This window comes from Chaetodon auriga, chromosome 11, assembly GCF_051107435.1.
Source record: "Chaetodon auriga isolate fChaAug3 chromosome 11, fChaAug3.hap1, whole genome shotgun sequence".
Classification (NCBI taxonomy): Eukaryota; Metazoa; Chordata; class Actinopteri; order Chaetodontiformes; family Chaetodontidae; genus Chaetodon; species Chaetodon auriga.
In genome coordinates this window covers 12,227,032-12,248,132 of record NC_135084.1, presented here as the reverse complement: position 1 = coordinate 12,248,132, position 21,101 = coordinate 12,227,032, and the positions used below count along the sequence as shown (strand labels likewise).

Genomic DNA, 21,101 nt, shown 5'->3' with positions numbered 1-21,101 from the left:
TGGGTGTGTCCCTGCACTCAGCTGGCTCCGCCCCACCAGCAGCACACCTGGGGCGCATGAGCCTGATTGAGGTGGAGTATTTAAGGAAGGCTCTCAGTTCTGCCTGTTGATGAATTATCCTGACCTCTTCCATGAGTTTCTTGAGTATTTGTCTTGTGTGTATCTCCCAGTTGTTTGCCGGTTGCTTTCTCAGTGTTTTGTAAGACTTAAGATAGCCCTTTTCTTTCGCCACTTTTCTCTTCTTCTCTTGTCTCCGGTCTGCATTTTGAGGCCAACTACTATTGTATTTAAACAGAGGGTAAATCATGATTTTACTCTCCATTTTACTTTTTGTGGACTGTGCTTAACTCTCATCCAAAAAAATGAGCTGCAACATTTTCTCTCAGCAAGTGTAAAACTGCAAACCACATAATTCCCACACACACATGCAGGCACGTGTACTCACCCTGACGCCCATGAAGCGGTCTCTGAGCACAATCCAAGACAGCAGGAAGACAAAGGCCTTGTTACAACAGAAGAGCGCTGACACGTCTGTTGTGTTGATCTTCCTGAGGGCCTGCAGGTACAGGTAGTTGGTGAGGATCCACAGCAGGCCAAACGGAGCTACCTTGGTGAAAAACACCTTAGGTGTCAGCCCGTCGTCCCCGAAAAACCTACAGCACTCCCTGTGCAGAGGCACAATGCAGAGCACAGTGTTGGTATATTAATAAATGTGGGATGATTCATTTAAGGTTCAGAAATATTATCATGGTCTGGGACTTTAATCAGTATTTATGAACATAAACAGCTCAGTCTGAACACATTATACCAGAGAGACCACACAGAGCAATGAGTGTGCAAAGCAATTCCCATTTTAACAGTCACATCTTAAATGAACATTGCATCACAACGCATGTGGGACCAACACCAGGCTACTGGAGAAATAACTAAATATTTACGAATACAATCAGATCTTCAAGTATTTATCTCCTGGATAATTACTGCATGGGTGATTATCTTTCAGCTGGCAACAAGTTATTTAACCCCAACTGATGCAATGAGTAGCTTCTCATTTCTTAAACAACCATGTGGAAAGACACATCCCGTGGTTGAGGAAAAGATGTTAGTCTGTTTGAGAAGGGTCAAATCATTGGCATGCATCAAGCAGAGAAAACATCTAAGGAGATTGCAGAAACTACTAAAATTGGGTTAAGAACTGTCCAATGCATCGTTAAAAACTGGAAGGATAGTGGGGAATCATTGTCTTCGAGGAAAAAAATCCTGATTGATCGTGATCGGCGATCACATAAATGTTTGGTGAAATCAAATCGTAGAAAAACAACAGTAGAACTCAGGGCTATGTTTAATAGTGAAAGTAAGAGCATTTCAAGACGCACAATGTGAAGGGAACTCAAGGGATTGGGACTGTACAGCTGTGTAGCCTTAAGAAAACCACTAATCAGTGAGGCTAATTGGAAAAAAAAAAGGCTTCATATTGCTAGGGAGCATAAAGATTGGACTCTGGAGCAATGGAACAAGGTCATGTGGTCTGATGAGTCCAGATTTACCCTGTTCCAGAGTGATGGGCGCATCAGGGTAAGAAGAGAGGCAGCTGAAGTGATGCACCCATCATGCCTAGTGCCTACTGTACAAGCCTGTGGGGGCAGTGCTAAGATCTGGGGTTGCTGCAGTTGCTCAGGTCAGTTGCTCAGGTCTAGGTTCATCATGTGCCCAAGGTCAGCTGACTACCTGAATGTACTGAATGATTAGGTTATTCCATCGGTGGATTTTTTCTTCCCTGATGACACAGGCATATTCCAAGATAACAATGCCAGGATTCATTGGGCTCACATTGTGAAATAGTGGTTCAGGGAGCATGAGACGACTTTCACACATGGATTGGCCACCAGAGTCCAGACCTTAACCCCAGTGACAATCTTTGAGATGTGCTGGAGAAGGCTTTGCGCAGTGGTTTCAACTCTCCCATCATCAATAATTAAATAAAAAATTAATGCATCACTGGACGGAAATAAATCTTGCAGTGGCATTGCAGAAGCTTATCGAAACAATGCCACAGCAAATGCGTGCCGTAATCAAAGCTAAAGGCGGTCCAACGAAATATTAGAGTGTGTGACCTTCTTTTTTTTGGTGGCGACTTTATTTTTGGCCAGGCAGTGTAGTTTATAGTCTTTATTGTAATAAGACACAGAGGTTTGTTAAGTGTAATGAAAGGTCTTTTGTCCTCCTCAGTTTCTGAATATGGTTCCATCTGCACACAATGCTGGAGGCTCCAACATGTCAATATTTTATAAACACACCAGGGAAATACACAAATAACTGCTTTTGCTACTTGTGCATATGTTGAATATCTCTGGTTGTGATGACTCAGTATATGAGGAATTATAGTCTGCTCGGCCTCACTTGACATACACCTGAAACAAAACTGACACATTTTGACATTTTGTGAAGTGATTCATCTTCAATGACTGTATTCCTGATTAAGCGTGAGGTCTTGGATGTTTTTCATCTTCACTAAATTCTGGCTGAAGTCTGGCTTTGATCCCTGACCAGAAGAGCTTTTAAGTGCACACCACAAGTCAATGAGAACCAATCTGTGACATTATGTATCAAGTATCAAAGCACTTGATTGCAAAGACGTGATGCAGCGTCACTCTGCAGTGGTGCCATGAAATATTCATTTTAATCCCAAACTACACGATTCCACCCTTCCCCATGAGTCAAAATATAACATTATTGCATTTTCTGAGACGCTGGCATTTTAACTGCTACTGTTTACATTGTTCTTGTGTTACACAGTTTATCCGGAAAGCATCTGGCTCCATGAAAGTGATGAAGCAGCAATAAATGTAGAGTGGCAGGTAGCATTTGTCCTGCCGGATACTGAGGAGCAGCATTGTTCTGAATCAGCTCCAGAGAGCTGAGTCAGCACTAAAAATACACTGCCAACACCCCCTTTATGAACACAACACCAATTCACTGACAATCACATTAAAGCTGATCATCATTTTATTACAGATTGTGGAAACACCACCTTCAGAAAGGCTTCGGACTTTAGAGTTGCAGCTCTAGAAATGTGCTGAGGAAGGTGTTATGGAAGCAGATTTGAAAGCATCAAGCAGCTCATGAAGTTGACAGTTACACTTTAAAGCAGTCAAAGCATTTTAGATTTATTTTTAATACAATGTATTTCCAAAAAGGGCAATATTTCACCGCTGTATTTTGATGGCCCTTTTGTGATGTGTGGTATTCTGTGTTAATCTGTAGGTTTGCAGCTCAGCTCAACAGAGCTTTTAAACACATCTGGTGGTCTTCCTCCGCAGATGGAGTTTACTCAGTTAAGGAGCCTAACTCTTGTAAGTGGAAAAGTAAAATCTAGCAAGTGGACCACGCGTTCAGGAACTCTCAAATTAATACAGCAGAATACAAAGGTGATGAACAGACAGTGTAATAAAGAGTATCTGCCTCTTACAGCGGATCTCCTCTCCTCTCATATGAAGAGACAGGACAGCTATTACAAATGTCAGCTCTTAGTCTCCTTTCTGTGCATTGTCTGAGCTTCACCAGCAGGTGCAATTTAAATAAACACAAAGGAAACGCAGCATTTGGCATTCAGAGCACGACGGCTCCGAGGCCGAGGAGTGGGAGTCCCAGATCCTCGTGTAAGCTCTCAAAAAGGAAGAATTACCTCACAGAGATGCAGCAGAACTACAGAGCTGATCCCTCCACTCTTTGTCTCTCTGTGTTAAAGTAGCACAGCAGGTAGAAGAGATAAGACTATGATTCTAAAGACCATGATTGATGGACTTTCAACTGTGAAAGCACTTCTGAGACAGTTGGGATTACCTTCTCTCTGTTTGCTGCAGCAGCATAACTAAAGATAATGGGAACCTGATACTCCAAATTAAGCAAGTTGTGGACTTTTTCTAGATATCAAACATGAGCAGAGAGTGACTGTGCATAACTAACCAGCACACATGGAAGGTAAACAACTCTCACTCCTTCAGTGAAATTAGCAACAGGCTTACACTATGAGAGTGCTGCTATTCTAATTGCAAACAGTTGGCCAAACAGATTAAACACAGCGAGTGTTTCCTCAGACAGAAAGATTGTGGTTATAAAATGTATTAGCTATTTAAAGCGAAGTACCCCCATGGACACACTACTCCATTTCTAAATATCACACACTGTTTCTTTGATGTTTAATGTTGCTTTGTGATTAAACTGGCTTGTTTATTGTATCTGGAATTAACAGATTTATTCATATCATCTTTGCCTTGTAGAGAAAAACATTAAATAACCCTCCAGCCTTGTCTTGCCACCCTTTCTGGGGATCTCGACCTCAGATGGGGAAGCGCTGCATGAATATATCTCCCACAATGCTTTGTCTCCACAGAATGTGCAAGAGTATTTTTGCTGTATGTTTTATCTGTATGGAGAAGAACACTAAGACTCCTTGTTATCAGCGGAGAAAACAACTTCCCACAAAATGATTTCTAATGACTGCATTGCATTGTGGCTTACCAAAGCTGCTGCTGATGGGGAAATTGCTTTCTGAAAAGTGAAATTGTATGATTGTTGAAGTTTGTGCATGGTCTGTGCTTGCAGAGAAAACCGCTCTCAATGACTGTAGCTGACTGATTGGTCATTTCTGTTGTAGAAATATTTTGACTGCACATCGTGGTGTGTGGATTTGGCTTGTAAGCCATGACATTAAGAAGAAACAAACACACATTATATTATAGGAAGAAACATCGCCAATGTATTCTTTTTAAGCATTTAGCATTTTCTCATCTTAGGGTGGACAGAGTGCACTATTAAGTTGACTTCATGTTACCCCCCCCCCCCCCCCCCCCCCAATTATGGTTCAGGTCACTGTCATTCAGTTGTGTTTGCTACATCTTCAGTTCCATATGAAATCTCTGCTTCAGTTCAGCTTTTTCCAACTAAAGCTACGGCTGTTGAACAAAGACTAAACTTACATTGCACACTACCCCAGCATTAGCTTCTCTCCACTGGTCCCCTGTGACTCTGAGGATTGATTTAGTAATTTTACTTGTGCAATCCAGGGGATTACATGGTCTGGAGTTGTTGTGACCGCTGAGCACTGACAAGAGCCTCCAGACCTTCAGAGCAGAAGCTCCTTCACTCTCGAACTTCTGTTTTAAAAAGTGCTGTGTAAATCATGTTTACTGCTCGCTTGCGGTGTTGCGATGCAGCGACAGTCCCCTCACCTGAATCTCTGTCTGGGCGTCTGCCTCTCTGGACTCTTGCACAGGTGGCCGATGTAATAGAGAGGGAAGAAGAGGCAGTTCCAGGAGGTGGCGAACCAGGTGAGGGTGAAGGGGGCGTCAAAGTGCTTAAAGGTCAACTTGGCCAGCTGGGTGGAGCCTGCCCAGGACGAGCACACGCACATGACCATGGCGACTCCCCACAGGGCCTTGCGCACCTGTACCGTAGTTACTCTGATGCAGCAGTGGAGCCTCCGTCTGTTGGAGCCGGCCTCTGCTCCTGCAGCACCGCCTGCCGACTGTGCGTCTGTGGTGCCCACCACATTCTCCCTGGTGCGGTCTTCTCCTACAGGCGGACACACATGATTAACAGCTTATCACACCAACAATGCAAACTTGCTGTGTGATCGGGAATTTTATTTTTCAATATTGCTTCTGCTGAGGGAATTTTGCTATCTTTTAAATGGAGTTGGGATTCAAGCACATGTTCAACTAAAAATAAAACATCTTATTTCTTTTTTCCGTAGTTTATTTTATTTCGTTTTTCTGTAGTTTATCATTGTACATCTGCGTATCTAAACGATTTCTCTTTTGCAGTAAATCTGAACTGAAAGCTTCGACAGGACACTCTTCGATCGGTGTGAGTGACTTCAGGTCAGCCATGTCTTGACATCCCTTTCCGGATAAAAATAGCTGCTTTCTCAGTTTAATTGAACTTGAAGGTAATCAATCAGACATCTGAGTTCAAAATGTGGTGATCAAGTGTGACAGGCTGCAGCCGAACAGAGGACAAAAGAGGGCAGATCTGATATCCAATCCAAGATGACCTCCTCTCCACCTCACGAGTTACAATGACATGTGTGTGTGTGTGTGCGTGTGTGTGTTTCTGCCCTTGATTTTCTATATTTGTGGGATCCCAAGACCAGGAGTCCACTCACAGTCTGGGGTCCAATGACTTCGTGGGGACAAAAATGCTTGAACCCGCAATGTAAATCATTAAATTTTAGGGTGAAGACCCTGGGTTAAGGGTAAAGTAAAGGTTTGGGGTAGGTAAGTTGTGGTTAGAGTTAGGTTAAGTCTCCTGGAAATGGACGTCGAGTCCATGCAAAATCCCCACAAGTGAAGCGCTGCGTGTGTGTGCATTTGTGTGTGTGTGTGTGTGTGTGTGTGTGTGTGTGTGCGCTTGCTTGAGCTCCCTGCGGCACACACAGCAACACTTAACTTTTCTATTGCTCCTGTCAAACCCTGATAGCCACCATACTTCTTCAATAATGTGCGAATTGAAGCAAAGTGTTGACACGCTGCTTTCTGTCCCACTCACACCCACTCTGCTTCAAACATGATTCATTTGCCAAGGTCATTTTGTTCCCTTGAGCCATTAAACTTACTTATGGATACCCTCTCTATAGTCTTGTCGAAACAAGCCAGTTACAGCTGAATAATCGGCTGTGAAAATATTAAAGTTCAAGCTCAAACACAACATTCAAGATGATCATCCATCTGCTCAAGTCCTCTATGTGGACATTCATTCTGCATATAATAATATGTGCAGTATCCCTCAAACAGGTTTTCTGCCTTCCTTTGTCTCTCAGTCACATTGTGTGTCGATGATACATTAACACCAGCACTATCATCATCAGTAAAGCTCTAATAAATCAGGCCTATAGCTATACCTTCACTACAGAGAGCAAAACTGCATGACCACAACAGATCCAGATCATCTCTCTTATGTAACAGCAGTGTAATATGCAGCATGCATCGTCTGTAGTTTCCTGCCTTCCAACAAGTTAAAAATGAGGGACCTCCCTAATGGGGTCTCCAGAGGCGATGATGTGCAGCAGGGAGCCTTTTGCCGATTCATCTGCACTATACACTGCTGACTAGAATACAGAACGCACTACAAAAAGGCCTCGGTGAGACGAGGATAAATCTTAAAGCTGAATTTACACTGTAAAAATCATCATTACACCGCATCAACAGGACCCTGAACTCTTCTTTTTTTCCATTGTCCCTGTGTCATTTCATTGCCACATACCTAGCTCTGATGAACCACCGTCTGCCCTCATTTTAATGTGATATAAGTTATCAAAGGGACATCTATCGCCTGATGTGAGCAGCTTGCTAGGTACTTTATGAAAGAGCTGTATAAGAGACGTCCATCATGACCAATGAGGCGACTCGTTCTTCCTGGGAGAGCTGCCTCTGACCTTGCCAGGTGGTCTCATCATATCACAGATTAACTTCCCTGATGACTATCGCCTCCCATGCTAATCTTCCTGGCTTCCCCAGGCGCTCTGAATGCACAAGAGATTCTTATTTCTGTTTATCAACGACTGGGAAAAAAAATGAATGCGTGATGCAATTAAGATGAAATTATGCAGCATTATTTGGGCATCCTGAACAATGCTCCCTGCTGCTGCACAAGCACTTAACAGCTCTGGGCAAATTTGGCACCAATGAAAGATGATTCAAGATCATTGTCTGTTGTTGCAATGAAATGATGAATCAGCGAAGCCCAGAAAAAGAAACAGACACGCGTGGATGTCTGTCAAAGTCTTGCGCACAAGGGTGAGAATTGAGTTTCTCTATTCTGAGCTCCCAAGCCTCTTTGTCTTGTTCTGAAGGTCATCTCTTGTTTACGCCGCTCAGCTTTTGTCCTTCCTGGGCCTCCGTCCCACATCCCGTGGCCCTGGCCGCTGCTCCGTACTGCAGCAGAGTTTAATCTTCCAAATGCAGTGATGGGCCAAGCCAATCAGCCCCCAGAGAGGCACTGGGACCCAGCTTGTCATTTCCAGCTCTGGCACATGTGAACACACACTTAGTGAAGTGTCATGACAACACTCAGGGGCGATATTCCTGTCACACAGCCGGCACTCGTCAATGAAGCTGTTACCAGACTCAGAACATAATATATTCTCTCTCTGATTAAAGGAAACACAATTATATGAATTATTAATTAAAGCTTCTATGATTAAATGCTGGGACATCAATGTAGATTCATGTGTTACTCAGTGAATTAAAGGTAATGCACTTCTTTTTCACATTCAGCCTGATGATGAGTGATGATACTGTATCAACCTTTCCTGCTGGTGATGAACAATATGGAGCACCGCTGAACTCATCAGAGTGAATGAGCTGGGTCAGTAGAGTGGCTGAGTGAGGTAGAAAGGCTCCTCTGCTAATGACATTTGAAGCCATTATTACCATGACTCAAACACCAAGAGGGAATCTCCTTCTAAATGAATTGCTAAATGATTAACTGGAAGCTTTTCAGCTTATCGGTTTATCATCAAACGTCAGCTGTCAAGGTCAGCCCCTGACTCCAAGATGACTGCGGCGAAAATCCCAAAACACAATCACGGTTTGATTTAATACAATTTTGGAAACAATATTTCATAATTAGCCTCAGCCTTTTTCATGCTGAAACAGACGTAGATGAGGTCTGGCTGCAGACTAACTCTCCATGAAAATATCTCCTCTCATTCAACATATTCATTGTTCAAACACACTCAAATGAATCTAACTGGCATCCTCATACGACCTGCTTTGGATCTACTCTGACAGCTGTGCGTGTCTTCTCCTTGTTGCCTGTTCTTATGGATCTAACCCATCCACTGAGCTGATAAAAGGCATGGGATAACGCCATGGGACTCAACATGCACAGGTAAAGGGACAGACATTATAATATTTTAGCTGTGCTGGCTCTTTATCACAGTGAACCATAAGAACGCTTGTCTCCTTTACTAACATTTTAGGAGAAAATCCACTTGTCTGGGGTGACACCGCTCCTCCTGTGTGAAAATCTATAAATGAATCAGCCTCTTAACCGCTAAAGGCAGTGAATCAATCTTTATCGTATATGCTCATTTGTCTGCCTCTAGTGTTTTAGTACACTGAGCACCTCGCAGGCTGGGTACTGAATATACCTCCTTCTACCAGCAGGGTCGAAGCACCCCGACTGTGTGTCGAGATTTATCTGGCCACTAACCATCCAGTTTTCCAGTTTTTCCTCCATCTCTGTCCGTGCTTCCCTGCTTCCCGACCAGCCTCCTTCCCGCTCCCGCTCTCCTCCCTCCCCCTGCAGACTCTGCAGTGCAGATCTCTCCTGCTGATAGCTGCAAATCCCAAACGTGCCAGCAGAGCCCTGCCTTGACTGCCTGTTCTCACACTTCACAGAACCTGGCCATGACAGGCCAAGACCGCCACAGCTACGTCCCTCTGTAACTCCCCGAGCAGGCTGCCGCCCACGCCATCCACCACTCTGTCTGCCACATCCCCGAGCAAGAACAAAGATCCTTGCAGGCAGCAGTGACGATAGCATCAGGCTAGGGTTGGTCTGCCAGGGTGGACAAGCGTTGGGAGTGTTTCACTGGATCCTCGACTCAGTTGGAGACGCTGAGGTAAGAGAGGCTTGTCTGTTTGGCGACACCTCCGTGGGAGTGAGAGTGCACTGCAGTGCTCTGCCTCAGTGACTCAAGTGGGTAAACAGATCAATCACCAATATACACTTCAGAGGAACTCCTCTCCTTGTCTTACTGTCTGCTGGGTCTCTGCTTGATGATGATTATGAATTGATCGGTACAACTTACTCATTCTCGTAATCAAACATTATAGTGTGACATCCTTGATGCACACTTTATATCAAACACCTTTCATGCCTTATGTTTACCTTTTTGGGGAAATAATCTACATTTTAAAGCATGAAAGAATTTGTTTGCAAACATGTAAGATAAAGCCATCTTCGCTGTCACATAACATCAATCACTACATCAGTACTCCCAGTAAAAATAAATCCTTCAGTCCCATGTTGGCTAATGCAGTTTGTCATTTCTGACACATAAGTCAAAGTCTGAGTCTTACAGTCTGTATTTGTTTAAAAAGTAACGCAATTTCTAGGAATTTGCTCTGAACTACAAACTATGAATGTCACATGGCAGCGGGGTGGTAGTTTCATCATGGCGCCCAGGCAGGCAGCAGTCACTGTCCTTTTTATCTGTATCTCTGACAGACAGTGGGAGTCTGTGATACTTGGCTGTGACAGCTTGGTAAGGCCAAACTGTCAGTCAGAGGCCTTTCAACACACCAGAGCAGGCTCATCTGACAAGCCTGTCTTGCTCAATAACGCGACAGAGAGACGAGCGGAAAACACACCCTGCTGCGTCAACCGGCTGATAGGTGGGACCACATGGGCTGAGGGGACAAAGGCCCAGGAGGGCAGACAAGGGCGGGACAACTGTTACTGATCCTGCTCTACTTAATTCCCGACCGGTTTCTCCTTCAACCTCAAAGGACAACGGAGCGACTTCCTCGGCGAGTGGCAAACTTGTTGTTTGTCAGCGCCCTGACCTGCCCAGCTGGTTCAACAGATGCTCATGATACAGGTCAGTGCTGCGGCCCCCTGACGCTTCATTGGTTAGAGACATGAAAAAACACTGTTGCAAACCAGTGTTTTTTTTTGTGTGTCCGTGCACTGTGTGTTACAGCAGGGCAATAGCAATTACAGATATTTGGCACTGGGTGCGCTGCCCCAGTCTAGAAGCATCCTTGCCTCTCTCTTACAGTCCCCTAACAGTGAACATAGCGTGATGGACCTGCAGTTTAACAGACTGGCAAGAGTCCCAGCACTTTCCGCGACAAATCAATATTTAAAAGATTGGCCACAGTGTCCCTGTTAAAGTAATGGATAGGCAACCACTGCAGGTGTACACTCTTGAGTGTCGACCCAAACAGCTGTTTTACTTCCTCCCTTCACCCTGTGGCCGCTAATAACGCAGGGGCACTATCAGACTTACATGAACCTGACGTATGGCTTCACTTTATTCAGATACATCTTAATTTTCCTGTTACATCACAAGAATAAAATGACTCTTATATTCTAATGGCTGATTAGTTCTTTGATGCATTAAGAAAAAAGAAGTTTTTCAAGTGAGATTTAGATGGACTGAATTGCCAACTAAGTCATTTTCACAGATGAAATGCACACAGCACACATTTTTGCTGACACTACTAGCTGGTCACAATTACTACGACTGCTGTCGGGATGGTACAAATATTTTGTTATTTCAGCTTTGTAATAATTAGCCCTGTAGGCACACCACAAATGTACATCTGGTCCGCTGGCTGCGTTAGACATTCGGAGAGGACAGGCAGCCTTCCTGCACCCTGAAGGAAGCTTTCGGATCAGCTTTCCCAATTTAGGATTAGAGTTTAGAGCTTGCTCTTTACACATTTTTGCAGATGATTTTGATCAAAGATGAAATGCTGCTATACTGTAACAGGGGGCATTTACTAACTTGAAAAACAAATGAAATATGCAGCAAGGAAGCCATGGCAGCAAAACCACTAATGAACTTACGCAATGAATCAAATCAGAACATCAATCCATCCATTCAAGTCTCATTCATTACAGTGAAATTGATAGCCTTCTCCGCGCACAGACTCGGCCTCTTACTACAATAAAAGCCCTGTCATTGTGTATTAACTGCACTCTTATTAAGCAAGAAAGGCCTGTTTCACTCACTTTTAAAATGAATTTAGACTGAAGGAGGAGCCTCATTTTCACTCCTCTGACTGCCTTCAAAGTCAGTTACAGTCAAAGGATGAAAGAAAGACGTAACATTTTTAAGGAGCTCGGACATGAAAACTCCAAAATTAATGTCATCACTGCTTCTGGTGATCTCTCAGCACCACTGACGAAGGTGAAATGGACATGAGTATGTTTGACCTTTGCTTTGGCAGATGTAACCTCACGTCCACGCTGAAGTTGTCACTATTCACACAGACCTCAATGAACATTTACATAAAAATAAGACACATGCAAACAAGCACAAGAAGCAAGATGCCATTTACGTGCTTTCCAGGTGTATTTAACAGTGATGATGGTTCAGGTTTTTGTGTTCTGATCTTCAACGATTCATGTTTTAAAGTTGTAATCTCACTACTTTTTGGCTCGTTTCTTGCTCAGAGGCAAATACTGCTTAAGACGACACTTGTGCACTCTGCACAAAGAGCAGGACGGGTGGGCCGAATTAACTAACTTCATCCATTATTTCAAGCAATATCCACACAAAGCATTAATCTATTACTTTCCCTTGCTCCATTCCTAAAACCATCTTTGAAATCTCAAAGCAGACAGAATAAAGGCAAACTTGACACACAAAAAAATGATGAATCTTCCTGATAATCTACCTCACCAGGAAGCTGTTTTTCACTGATTACCAATACTACGTTAAAAGTGTTCATCATCTGTATGCCTTGACCTACACCTGCACCTCTGCGTGAACAGTTATAAGTTGCCATCATTCGCTTGATATACAGCCCTCTGTGGTCGAGGTGCAGCTGGTGAAATATGACCGGCATCCTGGGGGACAAACGTACGCTCAGTCACTTTTAAAAGACTTCTGTTTCAAAGCATGTAATGAAATTTCTGAGATAAAAGGGACTTTTATGAGCTTCTTACCCCCTGACAACACAGAAACAATGCAGACAATCCCCAACAGACATCATCACTAGAAAAGCATTTGAAGACAAATCAATAATTATCCGCTGTGGGCCGCTGGTTGGCTGAATTTGTCACAGTGACATATAGAGGAAGTGGTAAATACTCCAGATGAAGACGGTGAATCAAACTTATGGCTGTGGGCAGAGGATACCATTGGCTTTGTTACAAAACAAAATCAAGGGACGTTAAAGGAAGATAAGATGATTCTGGGATGTGCGGCCTGATGACAGATTGTGGTGTTACAAGCCTCAAGGTGATGATTTTATAGCAAAGCCTGATGTCAAAATTGATTGGTGACAGCTCCACCCTTGCCTCAAAGCACAATTTATGTGTCTGACTTGGGATCTAGTGACAGTACCAAATGTAGGAAAACCAGAATTTCATGTTCAAATCAGAGAAAAGTCAATTAAGACTCCTGAATTGTTTTGCAGAGCTTGAATATGTCACAACATGTCCTCAGTCTTGCTGTTTAAAGGCTGCATTGCCACGCTCACGCTGTGTGGAACAGCATATGTTCATTGGACACAACAGAAGGAGAAAAAGGAAAACCAACTTTAGATGTCAAACAAAAAAAAAAATACAACAAAAACAACTCTTTGACAGTCTGGTGCAGGTTGTTAGTGAGGAGAACAGAGGTTTAGGAGCTGGTGTTACATAAGCAGCAGAGTCTCTGTAAAGCTGCGTGTTGATCCTCTGTGGACCCCTGTGATTCCCTCCTCCTTCAAAGCAGCTGCTGAAATGGGGAGCTGAACATCATAAACTCCACAGCTTTGACTCCCTTCAACAATATGCAATACTGTATCACCACCGACAAACACACACAAGGACGTTCACAATCCGTCTCCATCGCCTTGTGTCACAGCATCGCTTTTGTTAATGCCGCATATAGAGGCTTGTCAAATAACAGCCCGCCACCCCATTTATTCTGAAAAGAAAATATTTTGAGGCGACGATGGCGCTAATGAGCTTAAAATCTTCGGTAATCCAGCAGCAGTGGTTATTCGGAGGTTTTCCAGAACGCCTTACAGTGCCTGAATATATGCAACACAGTTTCAACAGCTTCGGCATCTCAGTTTGATAGTTTAGTGCAGTGTCTGTACAAAGCTGCATGAAAACTCCTCATTGACATGCAAGCAGCTGGTCCGGTCATTAATTATGAATAATTTCAGACATTTTCATATTAATATCCCAGACTGTTGTGAACTCCCAAACAACAGGAGCATCGATAGAGATAAGCTTCACTGACAGGTCCTTGTCAGCAAGCTCCAGTTTGGACTCCCAAAACCACCTAAACTGATTTTCACATGTATTTATGTCATTGTCTTTAAAACTAACTTTTGCTTGCAAAACAGGAGGCTACACAACATTTTGATGAATTGTCTCCACTTGCTGTGGTATCAGCTCATCAGTGGCCATGATTATTTTAGCACTTCCTTACTGCACCACAGGAAGCAGCCAGCAGCAACCATCTAACATAACACTCATTTGATCTGTTAGTCATTATCATCTCTTTTCATGTACCATGACATGTGTTTTAATCATGTAACAATGAATAATGTAATAAGATTATAGAGTCAAGAGCATGCTGGAATTAAACTTTATATGCTCAAATCATTTATTAATTCAACTTAATCCTTTTCAGAGCTTTTCTTCAGGATGCCTGAGAGATGGAAAGCGCCGAAGAAACGCTCTGAAAACAGCAGCCAATTCAGTGCTGCTCATGACAAACACTGAGACATTTGGTATAGTCCTCTGTGCTGAGGGGTGGATTAAAAAATGCATAACATCGCTCCTTTGCACAAGCATGAAGCTGAGGGGAACATCAGAGGAGGCGTACTGTACAGTCAGGAGGAGAGCTATGACACTGTACTTGGTGAAGACATCAGGACAGATGTGGTTGGGAGTGATGCAGCAACACACACACACACACACACACACACACACACACACACACACACACACACACACACACACACACACACAGGGAGTCAGGGAGGAGTTTTCCCTTCGTGATGAGAGCAGGAAATGTCAGAATCGTCCTCCTGCAGATCAGTGGGACCCTCAAACAAGGCAGGGAGACCCAATATGAGACTAATCCATCATGAGCTATACCACTATAGCAGCACACTAGCAGCCTGACAGAGCATTCACAGGGACCACTAACATGTTTACTGCTGAGGTTCACGTCCCAGCTGCCATGAAGTGATGCTCTGGTATTTTAGCTGAGACTCTGGTGCCCGGTGATGGGTGGAGGATGGAGAGTGAGAGGGGAATCCCTGCTGCAATAACAACTTAAGATCCTCCCTATGGACCAGTGAAACAGTGTTCAGTCGCACCGATTCCAAAATTAAACATACCAATGCGTCAATATCACAGAAATTGGACAGCACACGTCTTTTGGGGGTGGCTGCATTTCAGCGACATCACACGATGAAAGAAAATAATAAATTAAAAAAAAATGCGTTTAAATTCCGAGTGCATTTGGTGGCACTTCCATGCAGACAACTGAACAGGATGCTGTCTGATGCCAAATTGTTTGCATGGATGTTGCATCATTGATTTAACGGCAAGTTGCGCGCTTCATTGATTCCCGTCTTGTTTTACATTCCTCGCGGTAGGATTTCCTAAAGTTGATCCGCGGCTTGAGTGAAATACGTGAGTAGCCTTCAGAGGAATATTTCAGCTGAAACCCTCCATCAGGTCAACAGAGAGAAGCCTCTAAATTTAGAGTATTCTGTGACAAACCCTAGCGGGCTGCCCGGCAGACAGCCCCAGTTCACGCGGACGCAGGCGGTCTAGATGGATACGAACTCTCCCTACCTTCCACTTTGGTGAGGGTGAGCACCGGACTGTTGCAGGCGGACAGCGGGGCGACCCTTGCGGAGTGTTTCTTCATGATGATGAGCTCGGATGGGCTGAGCTCTAAACCGCTTCGACTACATCCCTGAAGCTGATTTGGTGCAGACACCAGACCTCTTGATGGGACCCTTAACGTTTCTAGAGCCGGTCTCCTGCTCTCTGTGCCCGCACATCCATCCAACTCCCTGTTGGTGTTTTTTTTTTTTTTTTTTTTTTTAAACTCTGTCGTATCCCCCCACCCCCTTCCTCCACTTGCCTTCCCTCCTCAAATCTGCTGTATCCAGTGCGTCTTGGCTGGACTCTCCTCACGTACAGTTTGGCAATTGCTGCAATTCGCCAACGTCACACATCCATTAGTCCACCCACCCCCCACCTACCCCCTACCCCACTACAGCATCCCAACCACCCGGTGTCCTCCACGACGCCCCATGGCCGTGGTCCCTGACTGTCAGGGTGTCAGGCAGATGAACTCTGGGCTATAAGTGACAGACATGATGGGACCAGTGCAGCTACGGTGGGAGGGCGGACTGTGCAGTCAATAGACACTCTAATTGGAGTTGTTTCTAGTGAATTGAATGCTAATGAAATTAACTAATCCTTATTTTTATCTGGAGACCACGTGGAATAACCCCATTTAAAGCTCACTGAAGGTCCCCAGACTCCAAATTGCATTACAGCCTATTGATTGGCTTGTGAAGATTTTTTTTCCCTCCTGTTTATGCTCCTGCATTTCGGTTTATGGCTTCAGTGCAAATCTCAGTTGTCTGCCTTTAAGGTTTTTCTGTCAATCTGAAATTAGCACAGACGTGGTGAAGAAGAACCAAAGCGCTGGTTGTGGAATTGAAGACAAGATGTTTTTTGAACATGTCTTCGGTACAGTTGATACAGTTCTTCACACTTAGTTTGGTGTTAATAGTGTGTTCACTAGTGGGCGTGCAGAACTATTTGCAGTGCAAACTTATTGTAATGCAGCTAATTTTAAATTATTTTTGAAAACCTAGTTTAACATAGGCCTAATAAAGAATCTTTTTAATTCCTGCTTTTCTGCTTCAGATGAGCAATCTGCTTATATCCTCTTCATAATCACATTATGTAGCAAACCAATCACTCTATATGAGCATTAAAACTTAAACGTGTCTCATGCTTCTTTTTCATCTTTTTTCTTTTCTTTTCTTTTGAATTAATGCAAATTAGAGCAGAAAAAAGAAACAACAACAACAGAAACAAATCTGTGCTAAATGTCTGTTTCATAAGTTTATTTGTACCAATACTTATCTGGTGTATCGGATTGATGCATCCCAAACAAAAATGCTGCACAGCCTCATCATAACTTGGCAAATCTCCAACTATTTTAATTCAATATAGGAGAAATATCTCAATCCATTGCCATGAAAAGACACTAGTACCTTGTTGTTAGTTCTCCAGAGTATCCTGTCAGCTATGTTTTATTGAGTGAATGCAAGGCAAATTCCAGCTGACTGACTGACCTGGGTTACAGTCTAGATAGCTTTCAGTTTTATATCACCCCTTACATGTCCTTTCTCTGACTTAGCTAAAGCCATCACAGTTGAAATTGTACTGATAGCACCCTTAAAATGGGTCACATTTTCAGGCTCATCCGTGAGGAGAGTGAGACCTGGTGAGAAGATTGTGGAGTGTCTCGTGACTCTTGTCTATTAGGTCTTTCTGCCAACAGCAGAAATGGGTTTTGAAGCCATTTTGAAGTGAAAATCCAGAGCGCCACATAACACTTTTAAAAAGGAGAGCTGTCCCGCTCCTTCTGTAGTAGCAGCTGGTCATCAGAAATTGTGTCTGACACCCTTTCCGTGTATCTTTATCATACCATTCGACATGTGTTTCCTGAGAAGCCATCGCACACAAACAGATAATACATCAGAGGGAAGCAGATTGCTGTCAGCGGCGCAAGTTGACCTGCTCAGTATTGATCTGAGAATACGTCTGCTGTCCCTTCTGTCCCCTCTGTTAATGTCTTTAAAAACATACACATGTATGTGTGTGCAGCGGCTCTGCATGTGTGTGTGAAAGCTGCTGAGTGTGAGCATACCAAAAGGAAGCTGCACTGAATAATTCACTGCTTATACTCCACCTCACTCAAGCAAGAATCCCCTGCCCTGCCTAACTAGGACAGAGAGCTCTAAAAACAGTCTGTCCAGACCCATTCTGATGTTCCTCAGCAACCAAATCCACTGGATCCTTTTGCTTCCTCTGCTTCCCACACCTGTGTTTGGGTTTGAAAATGGGAAATGTCGGGAACAGTGGATGGGAGTTAATGGATGAAGTGCAAGAGCTCAGGGTGAACAAACTGAAAAGGCAGCACAGGATGTCTCATGGATAAACACTATAAACATGTCACCTATGAATTACATTGTTGTGTGTCATAGAGAAAGAGTCCCATTCGGGCTCTGCAGCTGCCAGCTGTCTTTGGGAGCTAATGTTGTCAATTTTCAGCAGCTCATATGTTAAGAACAAGAAGATTCAGTCATGGCGCACATGCTATTATTGATAGAAAAGACAGGGAGGTGGAAATAGGTGGAGCGGGTGAAATCATTAAAAGATCCCAGTCAGTGACTCATAGACTTTTATCTGCGAACACGGAGGAGGATCAAACCAGTCCATGCTCTGAGATGCCACATGACAACTCCCTCTCTCTCTAGCACACATTCACATACAGTATATGAATAGGGACAAGTGTGTATGAGTAATAAAGAAGTGTAAAAGGTTTCCCGCATCAGCTCAGAGACTGATGGGAGCAGATCCGGGATGAGAGGCAATTATTCTTCCATATACAGTGGAATGTATTTGTGCGCTCCAAAGAGGTGCTTGTTCTTGGATGTTTATTCATGCTGAATAATGAGGAAAGCTGTAATAGCCATTTTCCAGGTCAAACAATATTTAAATGCTCCAATCAGTGCTGCAATAATGTTCCTACTAATGGTCAAAACAACCAAATATGGAAATAAAAAGCTTCATATAAAGCCTGTGCAGCTATTACATACATTATTCCATATAGGCCAGTGATGGCTGAGAGGGAAAACTTAGTTGGCTATACAAGACAGACAGAGATACCTCTCAAAAATTTTCCCTGTAGCTGGCAAAAAAAAAAGCTATTACTGGAAATTACTGTGAAGCGTATCTTCCTGGGAAAGAGTAATAACTTTATATTGCTCTAGAAATGTATTTGATGGAAAACTTGACCTATCTTTTCAGAGTTAAAGGAAGTATTTTTGCTAGAAATTTGGGTTACGGATCATATATGTGAAACGAGAAGCAAAATGAACACGACTGTTTAAATGTGCACTAACAAGAAATGAGAACATGTAAGTTTGAGTACTCCAAGTGTTTGTTATGTCGCCTTTGTGTTGCTGTCATGTGCTGTTTCCAAAATTAATAAATACAGCGTTAAAATGGAATTGCTTCATAGAAAAAGACACAATAACTCACAATCTGCCCAATAGTTGTTGTGACATTTCACTCAAAACCACACGTCAACCTCCTGGTGATGCAAGAGGTGGATAACCATGTAAAAAGAAAAACACATAAAACAGAGCTTAAGAGGAAGAATTTACACTATAATGCATTCATGAAGAAGTTCAACTAAGGTAACACAATCTGTATCTGCTTAATCCATCATTTATTCCCAACCTTCACAATTACAAATCAGATGTTTACTGTAATCCCACAGAGCAGGATAGGAAGGAGCAAAACGAGGTGCTCTGAAATCTATTCTATTGATTATGCATAAAAGTGCTTTAGCTGCAGATCAGACCGCACAGAGCGCTTGATAGTGGAAGATGATTGACTCGGAGTGTTAAAAGGTGCGCGTAAGAGTAAATGATTTCTCGCCGTACGATATAAATTAACCAATAGTGCGAACGTGAGTAAATGTGCCTGTCTTAATTTGTGTGGTCTGCAGCAGCTGTTCGGTGCGGACTGTCGGAGCTGTTGTAGCTGCGTCTTTGCCAAAACATTAACAGACTTGTTATTGGCATTTCCTATTCAATTACACAGTGAATCCTGATTTAAGATAAATCAATTCCTTGTCTAACACAAATAACAACTACTTAATGTGGGTCTTACTCAGCTGAAATTAAGAAAGCTTGGAGACGCTTGAGCTCCTGGACATAATGTGAGAGCAGAGCATGAATGGCCGTACAGCAGGTGGTGCCATTTCCCAGGGAGTTCCACCATAAGTCAGATTTATTTACCTGAAATTTGTGTTTAAAACCAGTAGAAACAGAAAGTGAGTGACAAAAACCAACAAGAGGGACACAAACACTTTATGTTTGATGGATAACAATGAGCACAATCATAACTGTGAAGCAGCTTGTTCGCAGTTGGATATGTCAAATTTCCCTCACCAGTCAGACTGAGGGAAGGTTCAAATGCTGCTATGCTATGCTAGCAGTGTTGCTTCCAAAGTGACATATTTCAACAACTATTGGGTGGATTGCAATGGAATTAGGTGCAGACATTCATGGTCACGAGAGGATGAAATCCACTGACATTAGTGATCCCCACACTTGTGGCTGTGGTTAAGGTTAAGGTTAGGTTTAGGCACAAAAACCAAACAGTTAGGAAAAGATGATATTCTGGCTTGAAATACCATTCAGTCCCTCCAACACAGCTGAAAAATATCCTGACATCTCATTAAAAAACACCCTGTTTAGTCGCTACAGACATGGCTGGAAAATGTCCCAGTCATGTTAAAATGATCTGCTGCTTGGCAGTTGTCCTGCTGGTTGTCCTGCCACCATCAATCGCTCCAATCTCCTGATGAGAAAAACTCATAACCTGAACTACATCACTTTGATACCTGTTGTAGAAACACCGATATGATACATATAAAAAAAAAACGTACAAATTTAACATATCCAAACGTACAATGGCAACATTTTATTGAATGAATTGTACTAATGTCTAATTTTTTCATTGAGCGCCATCATAAAGTCGTCATGAAGCTAATTAGCAAATGGTAGCATCCTAAGATGTTAAGCGCAGATGGTGAACAGGGTAAACCGCTCACAGAGATGCTAGCTGTGGGCTCTTAATCCTGGCGCACACTGGCACTTTCAGTAATGAACTAGCTTGATTTTTTTGATTAGCCTACTTTTTGCGAACTTTTCCCAGCTTTAAAATGGTCAGACACAATCAAGTTTTGCAGTCTGAGCAAAGCAGTTGATTATGTGCACAAAATAAAATAGGTCAATTCATTTTAATTTTACTATGAATATTAATGCTGCATTGATTAATATTAATATCGAATATTGGCAGTGTTCTCTTTTAAGCAAACTACAGAGAGGACCTCAGTGTTCTCCTCTCTGTGGAGGAATTAGGAGATTTTCTTATCTTCTCTGAACCATCTCTCCTTCCTCTGGTGCAGTTCAGGTCACTTCTGGCTCCTGCTTAACATGGAGAGCAGGTAGAGGAGCAGTAAACATGAGAGCTGAGGGTTCATTACAAAACTGAAGAGGACTCTGAATAACATGAAGTCC

General features: G+C 43.1%; 1 protein-coding gene across 2 annotated transcripts in view; it reads right to left on the bottom strand.

The window, feature by feature from the left end:
- Positions 1-21,101, bottom strand: part of slc35f3b (solute carrier family 35 member F3b) — a 48,043-nt gene that overhangs the window by 5,934 nt on the left and 21,008 nt on the right. Inside the window, exons 1-3 of one of the 2 annotated variants that reach the window (XM_076743695.1) lie at positions 15,550-15,906; positions 5,232-5,574; positions 446-665 (exon numbers count right to left, since the gene is read on the bottom strand). In XM_076743695.1, the coding sequence (XP_076599810.1) occupies positions 446-665; positions 5,232-5,574; positions 15,550-15,625 (639 nt within the window). In that variant the 5' untranslated portion in view covers positions 15,626-15,906. Of the gene's footprint in view, positions 1-445; positions 666-5,231; positions 5,575-15,549; positions 15,907-21,101 lie in introns of those variants that run through there. The other variant, XM_076743694.1, reaches the window with a different exon arrangement.